At 34.7% G+C, this 19,809-nt stretch overlaps 2 protein-coding genes across 2 annotated transcripts; both read right to left on the minus strand.

Moving 5' to 3' along the window:
• Window positions 1–2,442: 2,442 nt before the first annotated feature.
• LOC132642361 (protein STRICTOSIDINE SYNTHASE-LIKE 10-like) lies at window positions 2,443–5,742 on the minus strand. Its single transcript, XM_060359590.1, has 3 exons — window positions 5,338–5,742; window positions 3,474–3,737; window positions 2,443–3,143 (listed from the first exon to the last, which is right to left on the minus strand). The coding sequence occupies exons 1-3, from the start codon at window positions 5,649–5,651 to the stop codon at window positions 2,573–2,575; spliced, it is 1,149 nt and encodes a 382-aa protein (XP_060215573.1). The 5' UTR covers window positions 5,652–5,742; the 3' UTR covers window positions 2,443–2,572.
• Window positions 5,743–9,513: 3,771 nt separating this feature from the next.
• Window positions 9,514–18,272, minus strand: LOC132640652 (probable RNA methyltransferase At5g51130). The gene is made up of 8 exons (XM_060357333.1): window positions 18,024–18,272; window positions 16,270–16,384; window positions 16,051–16,098; window positions 15,319–15,589; window positions 15,043–15,130; window positions 14,865–14,930; window positions 10,000–10,068; window positions 9,514–9,905 (listed from the first exon to the last, which is right to left on the minus strand). Exons 1-8 carry the CDS (start codon window positions 18,135–18,137, stop codon window positions 9,816–9,818), a joined length of 861 nt encoding a protein of 286 aa, XP_060213316.1. The 5' UTR covers window positions 18,138–18,272; the 3' UTR covers window positions 9,514–9,815.
• Between the last annotated feature and the right edge of the window lie 1,537 nt (window positions 18,273–19,809).

The raw sequence follows: 19,809 nt of genomic DNA on the forward strand, positions 1-19,809 counted from the left end.
CTTTTTTCTCTTTACTACGCATAATTTGAGAAAGAGCTTGTACTTGTCATGAGCCTCTTTTCTTGAAGTACACTATGGAAACTTATTGGAATTAATCATGCTTTCTTAGGATTATCTAGCTGTACACTGCAATATAATTTTGATGGTTATATTTCATATAAGGTGTTTCTTTGGTTATTAATTAATATATAAATGTCTCTCGCTGGGATTGAGTAGGAGCCAAAAAAAGATGAATACACCCATGGTCATGGTGGGAATTGGGATGGACATAAAATTGGCACCCTTACCTAGGGAAGTCGTATTCAGGTCCTGGATAAAAAAAAAATTAAAAAAATCCTGATTTGAAATGCTTCCCCTTTAATAGACCTAGGAGTTAATTGAGCCCGAAAGTATCGATCGGGTGAAAAACCAGAAAAATGGCTAAAGGGTTGAATGCAAGTTGATATATATGCTTTTAGTTTTCCAGTAATCTCCATGTTCCTACGTAAAATTTTATGTGAAAAGTTAAGATAATAACAAGTCAAAACATTGGAGTAGCACTTTCACGTAGTTCTTTCTCGATTGGACAAATTAAAGTTGGTGCAAGCTAGCTAGACATGCTTCATTCCACATGATATATTCCTGCCATTTGAGGCTGTTTTCTTGGATTTTGGTCTAAAGAGGGCAGTTTGATTTATGATTTATTTGGCTATTATTGTGGAGTCACTTTGCATAGCAATTCTTTTACTGCATAAAGAGCTTCTAATTATAACTAGTCAATGAACAAAATAATACCTTGATGTGTCGATGTCGACGTACTGCTGCTGCTTGTTTTTTGTCAGGTCACTTTGGTTGGTCTACCTTTGAACTTAAACCGCCACATAAATAATCTTCATTAATTTATTTGTTTGTATGTTTTCAAAATAATATATTAGCGAGTATAGCAGTTTTATCAAAATAAAAAAATTGAGAAAATGATCTCTTATGGTCACTTACAAATTAAATAAAAAAAAATTGCCTTTTTGATCTCTTATATGTAAAACTGAAGATTTCTTGTAAAAAGAATATAAAACAATTTTGTAAAGGACTATAAAACAATTTCCCCGCTTTAATATATATAGTATGAAGCATTAGTATACACATATATACATATACAAGCACTTTCGGCGAGAGTATCATTAATTGACAATATCAGCACAAATGTTGGGCACAACTTTATTTGCTTATAGGTGATTAAACTTGACTTTCCAAAAAAAAAAAAAAACCTTTAAACTTTAAGTCAAAATTACAGTCACAGAACCTTTTAGCCTAAGGAATGCTATTAGGGATGGTGCGTCTTAAATTACGTAGAAATTACAATATAGAGACTAATAATATAGCAATTAGTAATATACAGACTACAATGTAGAAATTATTTTTTATCGAGCGTTTGATTCTTTTTACTAAAAATGAAATATACCGGTAAAAGTTAAAATATGAGTTTAATTTTTTAACTTAATAAAATTAGGGCTGGACATAAATATCGAAAACCGAAAAACCGGACCGAACCGAATTAATTTGGTTTTTCGGTTTTCGATTTTTCGATTCGGTTTCGGTTTACGTTTTCAGAAACTTCGGTGTTCGATTTTTAGAGTTCCGTTCTTCGGTGTTTTGGTTTAAACCGAAATTTAATACGTTACCCAAAAAAATTAAAATAATCAAGACCCATTAAGTTTAAGCCCCAAAAAAATTCAATTGTAACAAGCCCAAAAAAAACTCAATTGAAATATCCTTAACAAAGATAGGTGACTAGGATGTGTCTTTAGGATTAATGTATGTCTTTTATGTGTTTTCTTAATTATTCTTACTGTATGTATATAACACCTAGTAATCTTATATCATGGTTATGGTTTTTTGTCTTGTGTATGTTGTTTGTTTGATTTTGATTTCAATTTATCAGTTTATGTTTTATTGCTTTTGAGAATATGAGTTAGTGTAAATAGAATCGCTTCTAATATCATATAAAAAAAAAACGAATTGAAAAAATCGAAACCGAACCGAACTTCAAAAAACCGAAACCGAAAGAACCGAACCGAACCGAACTAGTTTGGTTCGGTGTTCGGTGTCCACCTTAAAAAAATCGAAACCGAAATAGCCGAACCGAAATTTGAAAAACCAAACCGAAGTACTGAACGCCCACCCCTAAATAAAACTGAAAGATTATAGATGATGGATTTGAGAAAACGATAAAGTACTGTAATTTTGTCTTTTGAAATCTAATCCCATATATCGTTATTCCCCGTTCTTTCGCTACACTAATAGGTGTTTTAAATGTTATATATACCAAATATTATAATTACAAATTTTTGGTTCAAGTCATCGCACAAACAAGTCCTTCTTACCTTAATGATAGATGTACAAAGTCAAATGTTCCTCTTCCCTAACTAAAGTATAGCAATAGAAGATTCTTAACAGTAGCAAAGCTGGAATATGAACCTAGGGCCTAGGCTACTATAAATAACAAATACTGAGGATTCATTCTGTAACAGCACAATTACAAAAAAAAATTATCATCAAATTTATAAAATAATAGAATAGTGGTACTTTTTTTTCTTTAAGACAATTGATAAACTCCCAAAGAGGACATCATAACAGAACCAATCCACAACTTTCCATTATCCTCCTCATGAACTTCACTAATAAACCTCAACTTCTTGCCTTCAACATCTTCTAAAACCTCCAAAATCACCCCCTCTTCGCTTAACTTAATCGCGGTAGCATGTGGCTGCCCTCCCACTAACAAGTTGTGCATTTGCTGAAAATTGAATTTCCTCAACAATGTCTTCCCGAGCCACGAATTTGACGTTATCAATCGGGAAAGTGGTGATGCTTTTGCATGCAACGCGACCCAAAATTCCCCTTTTGAATTCATTCTAACGTTGTCTGGAAATCCTGGTAGCTCAGCAAATGTGTCGTGGGTTCCTACATTGGGACCTTTCAGCCAATACCTTAGTATTCTACATGCAGATGTTTCAGCTACTAGCACGAAGGACCGGTCTTTGCTTAAGGCTACACCATTTGCAAAAGAAAGGCCTCTTAGTACGGCTGTTACTTGTTTGGTTGATTTGTCATATTTCATCAGCCTGCCTGTTTTATCTCCACTTGCAGTCGCCGCAACGAATTGCCTACATATAAAACATGAAATTTATAACATGTCACTTCCTAATTTATTCTAGGCAATCAATCAGAGATAATGAATAAAGTTATGCTCCAATTATCTTTAAATGTCCTCAGTATAAATATTTGTATATTGTCAATGCTTTCTTTTTAAACTATAAAAAAAAAAATTGAGATCATCATTTTCCTACCCTAAATTTATGTAGTAGTACACACGCCCTAAGGTTCTTATTCATTGACATTGCAAGCCATGGTTAATTACCAAACCTATAACACCCAATTGGCTAAACATGAAACGTTATAACTTGAATAATCACATATATTACTGAATAAATTACCTGCGTTGGTAGATTGTGCTTGTGTCTGTGAAGTAAATGACATTGTCATGATCATCAATATCTAAGTCATTTGTGAAGCTAAGAGGCTGGCCTTCAAAATCTTGGACTAATGGGCTAGACAATCCTCCAGTTGGGCCTACAACTTGGAGGCCCAAGTAGGCATCAGCAATGTAAAGGTCTCCAGTATTATGATCAAATCGTAAGCCCAATGGCCTTCCACATATATGTTCCATTTCAGGGGCAGAGGCCTGACTACAATTCTTCCTTCAACATTATAACACATGAAAAATTTCAAGAAACTTATTTTCTTTCGAGAAATAGATTCAGAATTAAGGTAAGGAAAAAATATGAAAATAAGAGCGTTCGTTCGTAAAATTTGTGAAAATGATGACTAATCTGTAGGCGGGGATGAATTATAATAATTCGTTCCAACCCAAGACATAAAGAAAGACAGGGATAATCAGACTTGCTAGAAGAGTCGATGTACAAATAAAGAATCTGTTTTGACATGAAATAGATATCCATATATCTATGACTCATATTTACGAGATGATTAAATATGGCAAAAGCTATGCCGAAAATTAATTCGCGTAGAAATGGACGCATTGGTTCACGTAAGGGTGTACATAGAATACAGGGGGATCAGATATGATGCAAATTGCATGAAGCTTGTGAAACCCATGAACATGCATGAAAATACTAGATTCGCGACGTTAAGTTTAAATCTTCACTTCCATATATAACACAATCGGAATTTTATTTTGGCTAACGTGTATGTTACTGAAAGTACACTTTGTCGACAATAATTATAAGTTAAAGATTAGTGGAGTTCACAATAGATTAAAAAAAAGTAAATTATTCAGTATATGTAGGAAAATCATGTGAAAGAGCCATAAGTTGACTTTTAAACTTGTGGACAATGTGATAGAAGTAGTTATTATATTTTATTTAATATAATTCAGCCTAGCTACACCTCTTGTATTATTTAACTGTATTACGACCTCTTAGTTAAGCTTAATAGACATTATTTCTAGACATCCAATTAAGGTGGACATTCTATTGAGAGGGAGAGGATATATGGAAAATAATATACTGCACAAAAAACATAAGTAAACTAATTAATAATGAGTCACTTAATTTTATCACGGTTATTTGAAAGCCAGAGATTTAGTACACGAAATCAAAATTTATATGTTGGACAATTTCACGTAACAAAAATTAATTGTAGTATTTTTTAGCACGGAATGGAAAATGCTCTGCTCAAGTTGCATGTCAAACTTGCTAGGAACTGATCATTGAACTCCCTAACGAGCAAGGAATCATTTGGTTCAAATTTAATGTCACTATTAATTACTGGCATAAAGAAAAGTGTGGTCTGTACGAAGAAAAAAGTGAAAATGTTTTCCAGGAACTAAATGATTTCTTAATTATTATTTTTGTTCAGTATGTAAGCAAAAAAGATTATTCTGAAAGCATATGTATATAATTTAGACAAATATTATGGGGGTGCGGGTGTGGGTGGGGTGGGTGGGTAGCGTGGATACGGGTGGTTTGGGAGGTGGGTGGGTGGTGGGGGGTTGGGGTGGGTGGGTCTGGGAGGTGAGGGATGGGGGTTGGGGGATGTGAGGGTGAAGATGAGGTGAGTTCGAGGAGGGGAGGAGACAATCAATGCCAGTCGCATTTGTGAAACTTGATTTCTCTACTTCCATTAGGAAAGTCAGTTTCCTCATTTTAAAGAATTTATTTTTCTAAAGAAAGTATTTTTCAAAAGTTTTGATCAATCGAGCATGAGAAACTTGGAAATACCGAACACACCCTCAAATACAAAAGTCTAAGAACAAAAAATTAAAGGGTGTTTAATCACCTTTGGGAAGAGGTGACAGCAAAGTCAACCCAAACTTGAGCATGTAGTAGCCATTTAAGAATGCGACCATCAGCAACTCCAGTATATGGCCCTTCACCATTTGGATCAAAAGCAATACTTTCTGCTCCAAATGCTCCTAATTTCAATTGGATCATCTCAGCTTTAGAGAGGACATCTTGGGACCCTGCTATACTAACTGGTCTAAACACATTCGCTGAGTCAGAGTCAGGGTCTGAAGCAAAAGTTACTGAGACGAGTGCGACTGTTACAATAGCATTCAGCATGAGGAACTTAGAGGCCTTCATGATCATCATGTGTGTCTTTTGCTTGTTACAATATAATGGTGATCGAAGGGATGTCCAATTTTTTCTTCATTTGTAGTTGATTTATAATTGGGTGTGGATTTGCTTGGACTACAGCTAAAGTCAAACCAAAGAATGGTACATATGGAAGTCAACTTCTAATATATAAGTATATATATACTCCTTATAGCATAATGGGCTAAAGTCAACTTCTAGAAAGTACGAATTGGTCAATAAAAGAAGGAAGAAAAAAATTATTTTATTTATACAACCAACAACTACTCTTTAGGTTCTGTGAACAACAAACACCTCTCTTATTTTTCAATTTTGACTGAAAAAGGCAATGAAAATGAAGAAACTATTAATTTTCGGATACGTTTGGCCATCAGAAGTTTTCATTTTTTCCCGAAAAATTATTTCACTTTATTTGAAATCAACGTTTGGCCATGAAAATTCCAAATACAAATAGAAGTGGTATTTCAAATTTGAAAAACACCTAAAAACTTATTTTTAGTTTTTTCACTTTCAATACATTCAAACGATCAAATATTCTTTGCAAAAACTATAACCAAACACAACTGCATCTTCCACTCCAACTTCAAAATCTATATATAATTACAAAGCTAGGCATAGACAAGGTGATGTGGCACCTCTCTATGACCTACCGCCATTCCTATTTTTTTTTCTATTCCCCCCCCCCCCCCCCCCCCCTATATGTGTTATGATAACAAGACTCAAAAATGCTTTTTTAATTCTCTTAACTGTATTAAATGTGTTATGCTAAAAAAAACTGAAAAGCAATGTCTTTTAACTCTTTTAATTATACTGCAATTTCAACCGTTTCCTAAATCGATCCTATATATTCCAAAAACTGATCATTTTAATCCCACCTTTTCGGTATCTATTTTTGTAGTTGCTGTAAACAATAGTTCTCATTCCGTAATCTGTATGAACTCCAAAACCATACATATGTTGAGTTCATATTACATTCTTCACGCCTAAGAAACTGGTAAGTTACTTTCTTGGTTGGAAAAGTTAAGAAGCCTTTGTGAAGGGAAAAGCTTAATTTTTCATTCTTTTCCTTAAAAAATTAACTTTAGGCTTGAGTGATAATCTGTTTATACATACGTGACGTTGTAATTATGTATCTTGATGGGTATTTAAAAATTAAGGACAGGTCAAAACATATAATTTGTAAGCAGTGAAGAGAACATAAACATTACTAGGAATAGGTGTTACTGTAGGGGTGTAAAAAGTAAACCGACAAAACCGATAAACCGAGTCAAACTGAGAAAAAAATCCGACTAGTGATTTGGTTTGACTTGGTTTGGTGTTGAGAAAAAAAAACCCGATCATAATTGGTTTGGTTTGGTTTTAACTAAAAAAAGTCAAACCGAACCAAACCAACCCGATATTACATGTATTCAATTTTTAAAATATTTTATACATAAAAATATTTATTTGTAATGGAATTTATAAATATTTCTTTTATTTTTTCGTAGCTTTTTTTTATCTACTATCATATTATTCAAGATTGAACTTAGAATTTTGAATGTTAATAAATTTTATATCCTATGGGTATTTGTAACTCAAATAAAGTTCAAACCAAAACCAGCTCAACACTAACGCTAACAAAAGAAATTCAATTTACCACTAGGAATGACAATAATGTTGAATATCTATTCTTTAGTTTTGCATAATTAGTTTAGAGAGTGAAAATACATAACTTAAGTTTTTTCTCTTTGTCATGTAATTAATACTTATTAGTCGTGCTTATTTTAGCATGACTTAGTATTTTTAGATTATGGTCATTTTCTTTATGACTTGTTAATTAGCAATATTTATTTTAACCGATTTTATTAGTTTTTGTTGAATATTTTAATACAATGTCATCACTCTTCTCACATTTTGTGTTATTTTCTTAAGAAACACCTTAATTATATAGTTGTATCTTACTAGGATAGAAATATTTGAAGTAAAAGTTATATGTATTGTACCAAGACTATTCCGAAAAAAAAAAAAGAAAAAAAACCGAAAAACCCGAGAAAACCGAATAACCCGAGAAAACCCGAGGTTGAAAAATCCGAATTTCATTGGTTTGGTTTGGTGTATAAATTTAAAAACCCGACGTGATTGGTTTGGTTTGGTGTTTAAAAAATTCGAACCAACCCGGTCCATATACACCCCTCGGTGTTAGTGTTATTCACACATCTAACGATGAGGCAATTACATTAATGTGATCAAATAAATTATAGATGAACCTTTGTATGCTCTCAGACATAAAAAAAAAAAAATAAGAAAAGTCAAGTAAAATTGATATTATATGGTGTCCAATACTCTGCTTCGTACTCACGGTAAAGCTTCAAAATTTTCCAATTGGGTAGAATTAGAAAATTTAGTGGGAACTCTAAATTGTGTATCAAATAAAATTTTGTTAATCTTCTTTTTTTTTTCCAAGTATGTGAACAAACCCAAAAAAGCAAGAATTCAAATGATAATTCTCTTAAATATTTACTTTTCTTTCCTTTTTAACTAAAGCTTTTATTTTATTGCCATGTCAGTTTTACTTCTTCAGCATTTATAACATAAAATACTATTTTATTTATAAAAAACTAATAGAAGAAAACACTCTTTATTTTCGCACGGTCAAATTTACTAGTTCCAAATAAAGTGCAAAATATTTGATTTTCATGGCCAAATGCCTACTTCGTGTTACTATTTCAACCAATCCTAGTCCTTAGAGGGAGTTATCTCACATAGTTGGAGGCTCTTCATCAAATGAAAAATGACAATTACATGGTGTAGCGGATGGGACTGCTTCTCCCTTAACCAAAGGTCTCGGGTTCGAGCTCTGAGTATGAAAATATTCTTGATAGACAATGCTTCCCCCGAATAAGCCCTATGCGGTGCGAATCCAAATTAGTCGGTCTCCAATGCGGCAACCGTACACCACCGGATGACTAACCCAAAAAAAAAAAAAAAGATTGATAATTATCCATTTTATTGCTATCTTCTTTTAATTTTATGTAAACATGTTTATGTAATTTATGCAGTAAAGAGATTCTTGGAACTTCTAACTTTTAAACATGCCATGACGTTGTGTGACTATAAAAATATGACATTAAGACGAAAATGATAAATTATTTTCAAATGCAAAAAGTTTTTTTTTTTTTTTTTAAAAAGTAGTGTCACTGTCACCTAACATGGACCTATAATCTTTCCGAGGGGTGGGTTTAAATATTTTTGTAAAAAAGTTAAAGTGGTTCCGGGTTCACTAAGGGCTATTGTCCAGTTTAATTATACTTCGGGATTTTATTTTCTTCGCATTCATTGGTCTAATATCTTCATTTTCCATGCTTATTAAACAAGAATATAATTTCGGTAATCAATGCAAGGAGATCTGATGGGCATAAATTATACAACATGCCTACTTTAGTCCCACAAGTTATATCTTATGTTCATAAATTATTACGTTTAAAAAGTACATGACACAGTTCATAGTTTTATGTCCCCAAAAAAAATTCAAAAATAGCAGAAAAGTACTCAATAACAAAGTAGATCATATTATCCAGCATGAAGGTTAATGTCCCCCATTTTTTGAATTCATTTAAACACCTGACATTAAGTGTTTGATGCAAATAACATTTCTTTTTGGCTTTTATAAATTAGGCAATACATGTTGTCACTTAATGTCATTTAATTATAATTAATGGATAATGAAAATAGATACTAAACCAGAAAGCTCTTTCTAGCCTAAAATAATATTATCTTCCAAAAATCAATTTAACAATCTAAATACAGAATAGTAACTCAATATTTGATTGAATAACCAAATGCCCCAATAGTGACATACTTTTAAGATGCAACAAACAAATGTAAAAAACTAATTCCACTTGATAAGCCAACCATATGATTCCAGTACATGCCAATTTGTCTCTCTAATTCGTCACTTACCCTGGATAGACTTAATTTAATGTATGAACATTCATAAGTAGCTACAACTACCTATATTTGACGACCAATTGTTTCAAAATTTTGACTACAAACTATCAATGCATGCAATTATCAGTTAGGCAAAAATGTACATTCAATTATCAGTGAGGTGAAATAAATCATCAGCCGCAGTATATATACAACACTTCAGACCAAAAAAAGCAATTTCATAAACTTAATGCATCACTTCCAGAATGCAAATATAGGCCTGTTAAACCCAGCTTTGCGACCAGATGCACTAGATGTTATGTCCTCTACCATTCTAAATCCAATCTGCATTTAAATATCGACGCATCAGTGTTACCTACCCAAGTCACAAAATACTTATCTTCCAAGTTTAAAAAACAAAAGTTTCTCTGCGACGTACCTTGTCCAAAAGTATATCTTGAAAATCTTCGGGACGGATCTTAATCTCTTGATAATTAACTTTTGTTGTCTGCATAACAAGGAAAACATTAACATGCTTCAAAGGAAGAATTTCAGAACCTCGTACACTAAGGAACAGATCCCAAAATAAGGTATTTGCCGTACAAATTATTAGTCCCTTCGTTTCAATTTGTTTGTCTTAAGTTTGACTTGGCACAAAGTTCGAGAAAATAAAGAAGACTTTAGAATCTTAAATCTTGTGATCTTAAAAGATGTGTAATGTACCAAAATGTCCTTTGAATCTTGTGGTCTAAATATGCCAGCTAAAATGTTGGGTGTAAGGGTTACTAAACATAGAAAGTGACATTCCTTTTAAAACAAAGTAAAAGGGAAAGTAAGACAAACAAATTGAAACGGAAGGAGTAATAAAAAGGACATATATGAAGCTAGTAACATATGAATGTCAATCCTCTGGACCTTTCAGCCGTGAAGTTTATAGCTTGGAATTGCTGCAGGGTTAATAACCCTGATTTTAGGCATCAGTTTAGGTCCCTCATGGATTGGCACGATCCAGCCCTGGTCATACTCATAGAAACCCACCTTCAGGATCATACTAATCTTATGCATGACTTTCACTTTATTAATATTGCGCAAGTCCCAGCAGAGGGACAGTCGGGGGGAATAGCTCTCATGTGGCACAATGATCGTATTCAAGTGGAAGAAAGGGCAATTACCAAGCAAGAAATTCATGTCATGGTCCAGCTATATCCTTCTGACCCTCCTTGGCTATTCTCTGCAATTTATGCTAGCCCGTATTTAAGTCAACGTCGCATTCTTTGGGATAATATCATGAAAATATACGACACATATAAAGGACCTTGGCTTCTAGGGGGAGACTTTAATGAAATTCTTAGAGCTTCTGAAAAATTTGGTGGACGGCCTTTAAATAATTCTAGAGTTGATTTGTTTTCCCATTGTATTAATTATTGTGGCTTAGCTGATTTAGGATATAAAGGCAGTAGGTATACTTGGACTAACAAACGTAAACCAGGATATACTATTCTTGGGAGACTTGATAGAATATTAGCAAACTCTTCCTGGATCAACATGTTCCCTGAAGCCCAAATTCAACATTTACCTAGAGCTCACTCGGACCATTGTCCGTTACTTCTAACACTCCGACACCCACCAAGAGACAATAAAATTTTTCGCTTTGAAACAATCTGGACTACCCATCCAGAATTTATACATATTGTGCATCAACATTGGGCTGGTAATCACGATATTTTTTCTGCAATACATAATTTTACAGAAACTGTACTTGCTTGGGATACAAATACTTTTGGCAATATTTTTCGAAAAAAAGGGCTACTTCTAGCCCGATTAAATGGCATTCAGTGCTCCACTAGTTATCCTACGAGCTATTTCCTACAAAATCTCGAAAGAGAACTAACTGATGAATATAATCATATACTACTGTTAGAAGAACAATTTTGGAAATTAAAGTCGCGCATTTCTTGGCTTATCGAAGGTGACGCTAACACTCGCTTTTTTCACATGTCCACACTACAACGTCGTAGGAAAAATCGTATTACGGCCCTTAAAGATAGTGGGGGGAACTGGTGTTATGACCACACACAAATCAAAAATACTATAACCACTTACTTTCACCAACTATACACTACTGACCATATCTCCTCACCTAAAGTCAATCCCTCCGCGTCATTCACTGGCCTAACCAGTGAGGATGCTAACCATATTAATAGTGCTCTTTCCAACAATGAGGTACGTCATGCTTTACATTCGTTTAAACCCCTTAAAGCCCCGGGCCCGGATGGACTGCACCCTCTGTTCTTTCAAAAATACTGGAATTAAACTGGTTCCTCTACTCTAGCCTTCTGTCAGAAAGTTTTTCGTACTAAATGCATTCCCTCCACTGTGAACCAAACATTCTTATGCCTCATACCTAAAAACCAGAATGCTAACCATCCAAGTCACTTTCGTCCGATTAGTTTATGCAATACTTCATACAAACTAGTTACAAAAATTATAGTAAATCGTATTAAACCATACCTTCACCAGCTCATACGTCCAACTCAGACCAGTTTCCAACCCAATAAAAGAGCAGCGGATAACGCAATTATTGTTCAAGAAATCATGCTCAAATTTGCTAAGATGAAAGGTAAGACTTCATCAATGCTTATGAAACTAGACCTGGAAAAGACTTTCGATAGACTAGAATGGACTTTTATACGTGATACTCTCTTCTACTTTAATTTTCCACGTGATATCATCCAGTTAATTACGTCTTGTGTCACTACGTCCTCCATATCAATCTTACACAATGGAGCCAACACCAAATTCTTTACCCCAACACGAGGACTTCGCCAAGGAGATCCCCTTTCTCCCTACTTATTTATATTATGTATGGAAATGCTCTCCCGTAGAATCAACCTAGCAGTAGACTATAAGCTCTGGTCTCCTATCCAATTGTCTCCTAAGGGCCCTCAACTATCCCACATGTTTTTTGCTGATAACATAATTCTAACTGCAAAAATAAATGTCTTAGCCGCCACACCATTGTTGATGTCCTTAATGATTTCACTTCCATTTCCGGACAGAAAATTAATTTTCAAAAATCACGTATTTTCTTCTCAAATAACTGCTCCCTGAATGATAAAATTTTTATCCTATCATCTTTTAATATAGCTGAGGGAAGAGAGTTTGGAAAGTATTTAGGATTTCCCATTTTACAGTATAAACCTCGAATGAAAGATTACCAATTCCTTATGGATAATTTCAAAAATCGACTAGCAGGTTCGAAAACAAAAAATTTTAACCATGGCAGGGAGAGCTACACTTATCATATCTACTCTCAACTCCCTCCCCAATCACCTCATGCAATATCATCTCCTCCCGTCCACTTTAATAAAAAGACTCGAACGTTACCAACGAAGCTTTCTTTGGGGAACCACTCAATCAAAAAGGAAGCTACATCTCCTCAAATGGAATCTTATCACTAGACCGAAACAAGACGGGGGGCTAGGGATTCAGAATCTACAAATCAAAAACCAAGCTCTTCTATCACAATAAGAAATCTCTCTGGGTTCAAACCCTTTAGCAAGAAATATCTTCTTAATCAACCTACTTGCCCTCGCTCGGCTTCTTACATTTGGAAAAATATTCTCTTAGGATGGGACCACTGCCTATAAAATGAAATTTAGGGACAGGTTCCTTAATCAAATTTTGGACCGATCCTTGGATTGATAATGACTTAACTCTTATCAAAACACTTCAAGGGCCTCTACCGGATCATGAATATAATGCACCTGTCTCCAAGTATATTAAACATAATTCCTGGGATTTAAACGATATCCCATACCTGATTCCACAACGCCTCCTAACTCTCATCTCTAAAATACACATTCCTGTGATACAATCATATGGAATCTTAATAATACACTCTTTTACTACTTAGTTACCATTTTCAAAAAATACACTCTTTTACTACTTCCTCTATCTACCACGCCATTCTCTCCAAACAAAACATAAATACACCTCAATCTGATAAGTACTCATGGCTTTGGAAACTACACATTCCTCCAAAGTTGAAAACTTTCTTATGGCTCTGTAGTCACAATAGGCTTCCTACTAATAGCTATCTCAATCATATTGGCATACTAAATTCTCCCTACTGTCCCCACTGTCCCACACATATTGAATCCTTAAAACACATTTTCCTGAACTGTTCTAAGACTAACCATCTTTGGGAACAATTGGGCATCACAAACCTGATTACAACATACAGTACAAACCAGCTACACCCATTCCAATGGATCCGAAAAATTACGCAACTCAACTCCTATCTGTCAGGATCCATCATTCCCTTCTCAGTCATGATTTCTTTCATGCTTTGGCTTCTCTGGTTACAACGTAATAACTTTATTTTTCACCATCAACATCAGAACTTAACAATGGATAACATTAAACAACGAACTTCGGAGTTTTTTACCTCACTCAATCAAAATCTGTCAAAAACCTTACTACCATAAATGTACATTGGACTCCCCCTCCCCTGGACTTCTTAAAATTAAATACAGAAGGAGCTTACACTCACTCTCGACAAGGTAATGGGTACGGTGGAGTCTTTCGCGACTCAAATGGTAATTGGATTTTTGGTTTCGCTGGACTTTCTACTCACACAAATATTTTTAATAGTGAACTATCTGCATTATATAAAGGCTTAGAAATTGCAGTGCAAAGGAACTTCCACAAGTTGGCTATCTCACTTGACGCCAGGGAAATGGTTATACAACTCACGTCACACACCTTACACACTAACAATTTGCTCCATGATTGCAGGTCCCTCATGCAGAAGCTGGTTAACCCAACGGTCTCTCACTCATACAGGGAAACTAATAGCGTAGCAGATAGATTAGCTAGTTATGGTAGCCAACTATGCCCTCCCACAACCATGTTGTATTTTGAAGAACCACCACCTTTCCTCACAGCCCTTCTCCAGCAGGATGCCGCAGGCGATCCACTTCCTCGTCGTATCAACACCAGCCATGGGAATACTCTCCCAGACTTACCTTGTAAGCAGCAGTATTGTACTAGTAGCAGCTCTACCCCCCCCCCCCCCCCCCCCTTTTGTACTCATACTTCCTCAGGAAGTTCTCCCCCTTATAGTTTGGATAGTAGTAGCAGTAGCTTTCCTTCTGTCTTTCACAATACTAGTAATAGTTGTTGTTTTTCACTTCCATGTAATATATCCGTACATACGTGTATGGACCCCCCTGTATGAGCCTCTTTAATTAAATATCAGTATCTGTTTGACCCAAAAAAAAAATATGTGAAAAGGAATACCTCAGATACAAGACGATTATTGTAGTATGAACTCCAAGGCTGAGGCTCCAAAATAAAGACACCACCCTGTTACCAAAAATACAGTCAAGTGTTATTCAGCAAGTGATCCCCAGTACCCATTTTCATGATTTTTTTTCTGCTCACAGGGAGATGCTTCCCTATTAGAAGTAAATATTACCGGTGAAAGAAGCCTCCAGACTTTCGAAAATAAAGTTATTAGTCCCTCATCACCCCAGTTTAAATGCACCCACTTTGACACGCTTAAACTGCATCAAAAGAAATTCAATTGATTATGCACACGTACATGGAATTAAAACAAAATCTCCTAGCACCTAATTCTATAGAAATTCACAATAAGAAAAGCGAACATGCTTTACATTACTCTTTCTTTAGATTACATGACTTATGAGATACAGAAAGGCAGAAACCGGGTCTAAAAGGAAAGAACACTTACCAAGTAATTGTATCATAAGATGTATTTTCCCCTGGATGCCAATTCTGAACAAAATTCCCCTTCTTGAAAGAGACTATGTCAAACAAGTCTGCCTCTTGCAAATGATGAGATTCTGTACAATCGGTCCTTGCCCTTTTCTTAGGAGATTCTGCCACATGGTTTTTAATACCATTTAAATTCTTAGATTCTTCCAATTTGGCAACCCCTGCAGGCGCTGCTTTAGTACTCTTCACTGTTTTCCTGAGAGTCCAATAGGCATCCTGAATTCTTGCTGGAACGAGTCAACAGAGATAATCAAAGCTATAAACTAAATCCAACAGCTCTAAGTTAAATGCTAAATCCATCAGATACGCATTACTTAAGATGACCACTTGGATAACAAAACATGAAATTGTCTGCAACTATGGCAATAAGTCGGAAAAGAGATCAAGAGACCAAATTTATGCAATAAGGGGGAAAAGAAATTAAAGAGCGATAGTATGACACAATAATCCAACCACAGATTAAAGAGCCAATTGCACAGGAAAAATAAACAAAATGCACTATATGCGTTAAAAAAACAAAAGCAAATTCTCTTTTGACTATGCGTTTCTAATTATGACTTGTCCATGAAAGTAATATATGCAGTTTACTGGTTGCATGAAACGCTGTTGCATATTAATCAGTTCCTCATGCTAGAATCAACAACATGTGAACCACATATATAGACAAATGAAAAGTTCAAATACTCACCATCATCAATATCAATTCCAAGGATGCTTCGGCAACTAAACTTTTGCGCTGTGATAAAAGAAAAGTTAAACTGATATTAAAAAAAATTAAGAAAAGGGAAATGCATAATATCTATTGATGGACAATGTTTCAGGGATTATCAATCAAAAGGCACATATGCAAGTAAAAGTAAGGTGAAATCCAAATTCAGAATCAGATACGCAATTAAAAAAGTTGTACCAATGGCGATTGTTATCACTCCACTGTTACACCCAATGTCAAGACAATCCTTGCCTTCAAACCATTCCTTCTTCATAGCTTTTAACCTTGGATCTTCCTCCGAATCCTGACCTAACTGTGCACAAAAAAATCAAACAGTGAGAGTCCAATTAAAAGGGAACAAAACAAAGAGAGATTCTGACACTGCAGTAAGATTTTCTCAAAGATACGGAGGCAATAGAAACCTAAATTTCGCTGGAGATGATGTCCCTTCTGTTAGATTAGATTCATACAAGTCTTACAGATAGTAATATGTAGGAAGTGAGCAGAAAATAGATAAGAGCTTCAACCTCCCGCTACCCACAAAAAAAAAAAATTACCAGGTGTGGGGAAAACTTGATTCGTTATATGTGATACACTGCGATGAATTGTCTACACTGCTGATGTTTGTTATAAAAATGCAGTGATGGATGGGGTAGATGAATATTCTAACTAAAGGTAACGCAAACGAATATCTTGAGTAACGGAATAAGTGGGACCAAAAAGACCACAAAAGTTATAAAAAAAATCAAAATACTATTAATGTGATTGATAAGACACTGAAAAAGAGATTTGGAGTCTAAAATCAGCTAAATCGCCCCATACAAAGTTTTATAGAGCAGTACAGCCCACAACGCAAAGCATTGTAAACTTCTCGTGAGGGTCAGCTCACTTCTAAAGCGAATGAACATATCTAGTGTCTCTCTGAGTCTTCCATTCTGTAGAAGTCATGAAATGATAGATGTCCATGATACCGTACTCTTCATGGGTGAATGATCAAACACAGTTCTTGAAGAATTCAAGTCCTCAATCTTGCATGCATGGTAATTATGGCATTAAGTAAAGGAAGCTCTAATCCAAAAGTGTAAAGCCCCGTAGGTTTCTAGACTTAAATTTCCGATATTAACGGGTTCAATGACATAATTAAGGTTCCCCGAGGAATATAAAGACCCAATGTATTTTTAGGGATATGCCAATATGTCATATGTCCATGGTATAAATTAAAAGTGATTTGAATTGGAAAACAGTCAAAGATTGTAAAAAGATAAACCCAAGAACTGTAACACGGCAAAACATATTCCTAGATTCCTTCTTTACAATATTTTTTGGTACACAAAATCACGATTGCATCTCCCTGCCTTATAGTCATGAGCCATAATCATATCAGACATTACCTAATAGGGCTCAATAAAGTTAGTGGCCTAAAGACAATTTTTACTAAGAGGCATATATTCACATTTTTCATACTTTTTGTTTATAGGGTAATATTCTTGAGAAACATAAACAAATAAAATCACAAAACTCATTATTACAAAAATCAAATTTTTGGGAGCCTAAAGCAAGGCTTCATTAGCCAGCCACCCCTGCAAATAGGGATGGCAACGGGGCGGGGGCGGTGGCGGTGCGGGTTCAACATTAACCCGCGAATACTTCAACCCGCACCGCACCGCAAAGCAGAATTTTTAATTTTCAACCCGGCCGGCCCGCCCCGCACCGTTTAAGTTTTCTGTATTCTTTCTTTCTCGTTCTCAAATAGCAGTTCTCTTTCATGAATGTAAACAGAGGGTTTTATACAAAAATGATTGATGGATTTTGGACACTATAAATTGAAATAACCAAATAAATCATAAAAGTAGAAAACATGAAAAACTGATCCATTAGCAACCACAAACCCAACAATTAACGATAAAAGAATATGTGAAAACATAGAAAGAGTAGGAAGAAAAAAGACTTACTCTATAGCCATAGTAATTTCTATAATTACCAAACACAGCTACTTCTTTTCTTTTTTTCTTCTGGGTCGTCGTCGTCGTCACCAGATTACCTTTGTTCTGTTGATGCTGCTTCATTGAAAAGCAATGGCATATCAAGGGTTTAAGCACTCAAATCTGGTTTGGGGTTTTAGGGTTTTATGTCTTGAGGATTTTGGCCTTTCTTTTTTTCTTTTTGTATTTTGTTTTAGTGGCTCTTTCCTTTTTGGACGACTTATGTTTATAACTTGCAAACAACTTATAACTTGCAAACAACTTATAAGCTAAAGATATAAGTTGAAATAGTCTAATATTTTTTTTGGCTTATAAGTTATTTTTAGTTTATAAATTGCTTTAAATAAATTAAGTCAAATGAGCTCAATTATTTTTTTAAAATTTATTTTAAGCATAAAATAACTTTAAACTGGCCAGTCAAACACTTAAAAAAATTAAAATCAGCTTATAAGCATCTTATAAATCAATTCAAACGGGCTCATAAACGGAAAAGGTTCAAATATATACCCCTTTAATATATGGGTTTCGGTTACGTGGAAAAGCCAAGAAAATAATGAGATGCGTGTGGGCTTCTCTATTTCGTCGTCCAGGGTATTTTGGAAATTTCAGTCTTTCATCTCATAAAGACACCTGTACATTGTAACATACTAAGAGCCCGTTTGGCTTAGCTTATACGTTGTTGAAAACAGCTTATAAACTGTTTTTAATTTTTTTTAGTGTTTAGTTGGTCATTTTATAAGTCACTTTGTGCTTAAAATAAGTTTAAAGAAATAATAACCCCAACTTATTTATTTTTTATTATAAGCTATTTTCAGCTATTTTTTTTAAGCTAAGCAAACGAGCCCTGAATACACTTACTTTTTCGTTAGCTACCCCAAAAAACCCACAAAGCCACTTCCCTTTTTTCCCAAACCCACCATCCTTCTCTTGCACAAGCTAGTTTTTTCTCTCTTTCTCCCTGTTTTGTTTCATAAAGTTTTATCTCTAACAATTGCTTGTTTATTGCGAAAAGGGAAAAGGATCAAATTTATCCTCCAAGTATGGTTTATAGTTTAAATTTGTCTTCCGTTAAAATTTTGGATCAAATTTACCCTTCTCGTTAGGATACTTGTCAAATTTACCCTTATTTGAAGGAAATTTGACTTGAACTCCACAACCCTTAAAATTTTGCCACATAAGAGCCACGTAGACTCCCATCCAATTTTTTTAACCCGTAACCTGTTTTACCCGTCACATAAAATCCTTTTAACCAACCCATTTTATTTTATAGAAAGAGAGAGAGGGAACTGAAGAAAGACCTGGGCATCGAACCAACAATCATTTAGTCCTCTAGCAAACATTCATTTTCTTCCCAAAAGAATGTGTAATATAACCAACTCAAAACACAAGTTTGCATAATATACATAGCAACACTAATATGGGATCAACAACAACATCAGCTAACGTGTGTGACTTGAGCAAGAGACCCCATTGGAACTATATAATGCTACAAAATACAAATCTTCATCAGATTTGGGACTTCCCATTCCCCTTCCTTGTCTTCATCTTCTCCGCTCTCACCCTCAGCTGATTCCCTGTAACAACAACCTTGTTTTGCCAATCGAAATAAACCCTAAAATAGTATATAAGAGACCTTAGCCTGCTTGAAAAGATGGGACTTATGGTGAATGTAAACTCCAATTTTGTGATAATATTTGAAATGTTTTCTCATCAAAATTCATCTTCTTTCTCTTCCATCGGATTAGCGTTTCTTTAT

This window comes from Lycium barbarum, chromosome 5 (genome assembly GCF_019175385.1).
Source record: "Lycium barbarum isolate Lr01 chromosome 5, ASM1917538v2, whole genome shotgun sequence".
Lineage (NCBI taxonomy): Eukaryota > Viridiplantae > Streptophyta > Magnoliopsida > Solanales > Solanaceae > Lycium > Lycium barbarum.

Bases quoted from the DNA above. Each gene is read 5' to 3' on its own strand.
- LOC132642361 (XM_060359590.1), bottom strand. From the start codon at position 5,651: ATGATGATCATGAAGGCCTCTAAGTTCCTCATGCTGAATGCTATTGTA. The intron at 3,738-5,337 runs GTGATTAAACAC...ATAATGTTGAAG, and splicing joins GCTGTCACCTCTTCCCAAAG to GAAGAATTGTAGTCAGGCCT. The intron at 3,144-3,473 runs GTAATTTATTCA...TTTTATATGTAG, and splicing joins AGCACAATCTACCAACGCAG to GCAATTCGTTGCGGCGACTG.
- LOC132640652 (XM_060357333.1), bottom strand. From the start codon at position 18,137: ATGAAGCAGCATCAACAGAACAAAGGTAATCTGGTGACGACGACGACG. The intron at 16,385-18,023 runs GTAAGTCTTTTT...TTTTGTGCACAG, and splicing joins GAAATTACTATGGCTATAGA to TTAGGTCAGGATTCGGAGGA. The intron at 10,069-14,864 runs GTATTCCTTTTC...CTTGTTATGCAG, and splicing joins ATAATCGTCTTGTATCTGAG to ACAACAAAAGTTAATTATCA.